General features: G+C 52.7%; 1 protein-coding gene across 1 annotated transcript in view; it reads right to left on the bottom strand.

The window, feature by feature from the left end:
• LOC104543621 (beta-catenin-like protein 1) overlaps positions 1–4,535 on the bottom strand; it is a gene marked incomplete at its 3' end in the record, with an annotated part of 10,130 nt that extends 5,595 nt beyond the window's left edge. Inside the window, exons 1-4 of the mRNA XM_010188277.1 lie at positions 4,479–4,535; positions 4,180–4,368; positions 2,230–2,336; positions 1,132–1,271 (exon numbers count right to left, since the gene is read on the bottom strand). Of these exons, the coding sequence (XP_010186579.1) occupies positions 1,132–1,271; positions 2,230–2,336; positions 4,180–4,368; positions 4,479–4,535 (493 nt within the window). The remainder of the gene's footprint in view (positions 1–1,131; positions 1,272–2,229; positions 2,337–4,179; positions 4,369–4,478) is intronic.
• Between the last annotated feature and the right edge of the window lie 806 nt (positions 4,536–5,341).

Raw genomic sequence — 5,341 nt, 5'->3', positions numbered from 1 at the left:
CTTCCGATCACTGCGCCCACTTAGAAAGAATGAATTATGAATTCTTAATGCACTTCACTACAAGGAAAAGCGCTACAATAGGAACCCAAGATCCGTGCATCAGACCACAACACTTAGCACTTAACAGCCCCTGCCACGCTGCGGATTTCAAAACCCCTCAGAAAAGCTGGGAAGCGTTATCTGCTCCTTTACACAAAGGAGTAAAGAACGAGGTGGGACCCCGAGGCCGGGAATCAGTCACAGGGACAAAGCAAGGCCTGCTGCAGCCCCACGTCCCTGCAGCGCCGTGCCAGGACGCAGACCCCAAGTCCCAGATCCACCTGAACCTGCTGCAGAATACTCTACAATACTCCTCACACAGCACAGGCTGAGCTCTGCTCCCAGAGACCGCACAGCGCTAAGCCACACACGGTTCCATTTCTCAGCTGACAGCTCAGCATCAAGGCACCAGGATAGTCAAAAAACAGCAGCATTTTTGTTCAAAACTACCAAAATCTGTACAGGACAGACAGAAAACTCCACCTGAGGTGTTGTCAGATCTTCAGAGCACCAAATAGGTGCACGTGAAATCAGGGTCAGCAACACAAGAACTGGGATTCATGCAACCAGAGGGGCTGCCCGCAGCCCGAGCTGAGCACACCCCATTAAAGGCACGGGCACATGAAGAATAAATCACATTTACAAGCTGAGCCGTGATGAGCCAGTTCATGGCAAACAGCTGAAACGTGACAGCTCAGCCCTCAGCAAACACGGGCAAATTGGTTCCTTTTTCACCGGGGACTGCTCCAGCCCGAGCCTGCAGGCGGCTCAAGGCCGTCCACCGCTAAGCCCACACTTTAGCTTTTCCTGTATTGTTCATCTGTTCCCACACTAACGCAGCCACTCAAACCTAGATGAAAGGTCCATAAAACAAGAAAGGAGAATAACAGCACTGAAAACAATCAGAATCGATATTTCTTGAACAAAGGAGGCTTTCACTTGGAAAAAAAAACAAAACAGATGACATAAATTCAGTGCGGTGGGAAAGAGGAGAAAAACGCAGGCAGGAGGCTGAGAAAGCAGGATATGGGGGATTACAGCAAGGGCTGCAGAAAGCCTCTGCCACCAGAGCTGCTGTCACCCGAAGGATATCGGTGTTGTCGTGTCCCAGCAGCCCCAGGAGCGACTGCACCGCGTTCAGCTCCACCAGCAGGTGGTACAGGTCCGGCATCGTCGCGACCACGTGCATCTCCTGAATGATGTCGTTCAAATCCAGTTCGGACTCCATGAACCTGAGAGAGACAAACACGGTCCATAAAAAGGTCCGTCGGTTGTGCTCAGTGCCCAGCCCTTCTCCAAAAAGACACCCCCACCTCCCCAGGAAGGTTTGACAGCCCAACTGTGCATGGCCCTGTCATCTCTGGTCTGCTGTGGTCACGTCAGCATCGCCGGGACAGACCTCCTGCCTCATCCTGCCCTGTGCCTGCCCTGCGCAGTTCAGCCACGCAGTAGGATGGGTCTTACATCATTTACACAGAGCAAAGAAGTGGATTTGCTCCGATTCTGTAAATCAGGTATAGAATTTGTAAAGAATATTTTAAAAAATCAAGGCTGTAGCTACACATAGAAAACCCAACCTGCACACAAGGTAATTCTCCAGAGTGATGCACCTTCCCTAGCTACCACACATCAGTCTGAACCGGAGTCCATAAAAAGAACTTGGGGAAGGGAAAGAAGAGGAAACTGGGCAAAAAACAGCAGCACTCCAGTGCAGGAGGAAATTAAACGAGCACAAGTAGCACAGCTCCACGGAGGAGGAAGAGGCTCACCAGAAACACAGGTCTGGCTTTCAGCCCCATCCAGCCGGGAGAGCTCGGCAGCGCCCGCGTCTGAGAGCCAGGACGCCAAAACCAACAGACCTGATGAACGTGCGCTCCCAAAGCAAAACCAGACTCGAGTTTTAGTACTGACGTTTCACAATCTGTCACACGAGCAACAGCCAGAATTTAATAATCGAGGCCATTTCCCTTCGTTGCTAATTACCCCTTGTGCTGCCGGCCACACGCCAGCCACCACCAGTGTCGGTAATGCCGCTTTTAATTAGCGGAGCCAGCGTCAAACACGATTTAGACGTGCACGGCGGTAGCTGCCCTATGTAACTGGAAACGCCTGTGCATTCAAGGAACTGATTTAGGGCTGAAACCCTAAAACCCAAGGGAAAAGGGTGACAGAGAAGGGTCACAGCCTTACTTCTCGGGGTTGTCAGGAAACTTGATCCGCAGCTCCTGGTTTTTGTAAGACCTCTTCTCAAAGGTGAGGATCATCTTCTTCACCGAGCTTTCGTCCAACGGCTCCTCCTGACCAGGTCGGGAAGGGCAGAAAACAGAGCTGTGGATGGTTCTGGTTCTGACACACCGCAGGAAATCGCGGCTTACGCCCATGCAGTCTCTCTGCAGAGGCCCCCTGTGCCATTTCTTTCTGCAGGTCTACGTTTAACTGCCCCGAGTTTACGTTCTGTATTCTCCTCACTTGGATAAGCTTTCACGTCTATTTTAGTCCTTTTCTGAAGAAAACCAGTAATCAGTATTATACTCCAGTACTGTCTCTTTGGTTTTGACATCCCTCTGAGGTGTTGCCCAGTTGACATTGTACATCTACTGCACAGCAGCAGCAGGACTTGAGCCACCCCCTGACGCTACAAACACGACTCCCTTTCCTTGCTTCCCCGATTTTAAGGCACTTTCCTCAACAAAACACTGGTGATAAAGATTTGCTCCTGCGGCCTCTCCCTCCCTGTCTGACCACGTTACAGCCACTGTTACACAGAATTTCTCAGAACAACCCTCAGGGTCGCACCAGGAGCTGCGTCTGGTGCTGAGGATGCTCCGGTTCGTGGCCCTAAGCAGCAACCTCGTTTGAGACAGGAAATGTCCACGTCCTCAGCAAACTCATTACCCACCAGGCCAGGCCTTCACTGCTATTGGATTTCCTGCATCCCAGCCCCTGCTGTCACCACCCCACCCAGGTGATCAATACCGCGGCACCCAAACCACGTCCCGCTGCAAAGGGATTTCAATCCCCGCAGATCCATCACGCGCTGACGCTGCCTCCCTCCAGGTTATTGGATTATTTGCTCTCTCTGACACGCATTGCTGCAGCGCTGCCATTAGGATCTGCTTTGTATCTGTGATTTCATTTGCATTCACCATTACAGAAGCCCACAGATCAGCTGCCTCCCATCAGATGTGCTGGTACAAAGCACATTTTGATGGCGCTCACGTTAACTGCTCCGAGATAATAAATGAGATGTTGGTTCTAAAGAAACCTTGGCCTTCAGCCCTCAACCCCACCTGGCACACAGGGGGACTGGGACGCTGCAGGACCCCCAAGAGCTGAGCCAGTCAAGAGGAGTTTTGGCTACGTCCCTGCATCCTCCCCGGGCTCAAACACTCCAGAAACCCTGCGTGATCTTCCTCCGCTCTCAGCCACAACTGCCATGGCCATAGCTCAGCATCAACAAGAGGCAGATTTCCAGAGACGAGCGCTGGCGATGCTGTACACAAAGGACAGGGATGCTTTACAAACCTGCACGACTCTGCAGAGGTGAACGGCACCTGGCTTTTATCAGGCAGGACACAGGCAGCAGGAAGCAAATCTCTTCCAGATTTATACCAATCCATGTGTCACGTTTATAAAGTGATCTTTTCCCTGGCCCCTGGCAGAAAGGCCAATGCTGCATTGGATTTCTGTCTCTGAGGCTTGAAATCATTTACCCTCGACAGTCGCCCCCCCGCTCTGACCCAAGACCTTTGCTGTACGAAGGACGTTTGCTTATTTGCTGCTGCACAGCGCGGGGGGGCGGTGGGCGAAGCTGCGTGGTCGGGTTCTGATGAGAACACAGAAACTGCATCCCAAAAATGTGTTTTAGAAGGGGATTCGGGCATTCCCAGCTAAAACAGAGACAGTCGGCAGTTTTCCCTTCCCCTTTCGCCCCCCCACTCTCAAATCCTCAGAGGAATCTCTGAGAAGAGCCACTCGTGATTAATGGACACCCCACACAAAGCCACAACCAAGGGCTGTGCGAGGCACAAGCAGATCCCAGTCAGCCCCACCACCCACTCAGTAAGAGATGGAAACCACAGAGCAGTGACTGAGCATTTCCTCTCCCCTCCCTGTTCCCGCACAGCACTGGGGATTTACTTCCTCCTCCTCCTCCTCTCCATCCCTCTCCAGTATCTGAACGAGTTTCTTCTTCTCGTCGTCGGTCTCCTCCAGCGCAGCCGCCTCCTCCTCCCGGTGCCGGGGGTGCTCCCGCGCGCTGCCCTGCTTCCGACGGGCCTTGATCTCCTCCTCCTCCTCGTCACGGGGCCGCTTGGTCCCCCTGTTGGGCTGAAGACAGGGAAACGGGGTGAGTGAGCACCAGCGCCGGGTGACCCTGGCAAAGGCGTTACAGGACGTACCGAGGAAACGCTTACAAGCTGTTTAAAATATTTGCTTACACGATGCTCAACAACGCCGAAAACTGCAAAGGGAATTAATGTAGTGAAGTGGAACATCGCAGGAGCAGATGAATGGCTCTGCCGAGAGCTGTGTCAACATCCTACCTTGTTTGATCTATGGCCACCATTCACGGGAAACGTCTTCATGGCAAAGAGGAGCGTTTCAAAGACGCGAGGGGCCTGGTGCTGCGCAGGCACCACCCCAAGGACCCGCAGTCAGCTCGGCTGGGGCTCCCTCATGCTCTGACAGAGGCCAACGTGCTCAGCGGGCACCTGGTACATGAGGTACATGGTACCCTACATGCACCCAAATCCACCTTGGCTCACCCCATCCTTCTGTCCCCCGTTCGCTGACACCCGAATGTGGAGCCAGAGCCCGACTGGAGCACACGGAGCAGGAGCAGTGTCCCTGGCTGCAGCTCTGCAGGGGCCGGGCACCGCATTAAGGGTGCAGCACCTTCACACCGTGCTTGGGACAACTCAGTATTTGACTCCACTTCTTCTGCTTAATTGTCAGAATTAAAGGTAACTTGCCAGGGACAAGAAAATGTCCATTAACCCTAATCTCGTGCTTTAATTCAGGCAAAAAGGGATTAAAGCATTTGCCATAGAAGGAAAAACTCCCTTCAAAAACTATGCGGATGTTGAACTGGGTCTCTCATATTTTTTGAAGGGCAACCGAGCTGGAACAGGAGTACTCCATGCTCTGTAACTGCAGGGAACAAAGCCCGATTCTTTGCGATTTAAAAGGAGCCAGTGTGCGAAGAACAATGCAAACAATAACAGCAATATTTTCCCTCTCCATCAGCTGCTCGGGTTGCCCGGTGGCCGATTTCGTAACCCCGCGAGGGCGAACGTGTGCC

Source organism: Mesitornis unicolor, unplaced genomic scaffold (assembly GCF_000695765.1).
Source record: "Mesitornis unicolor isolate BGI_N332 unplaced genomic scaffold, ASM69576v1 scaffold15357, whole genome shotgun sequence".
NCBI classification, from domain to species: domain Eukaryota; kingdom Metazoa; phylum Chordata; class Aves; order Mesitornithiformes; family Mesitornithidae; genus Mesitornis; species Mesitornis unicolor.
Note: the sequence above shows the minus strand (reverse complement) of the source record. Positions and strands in the feature narration are given on the sequence as shown.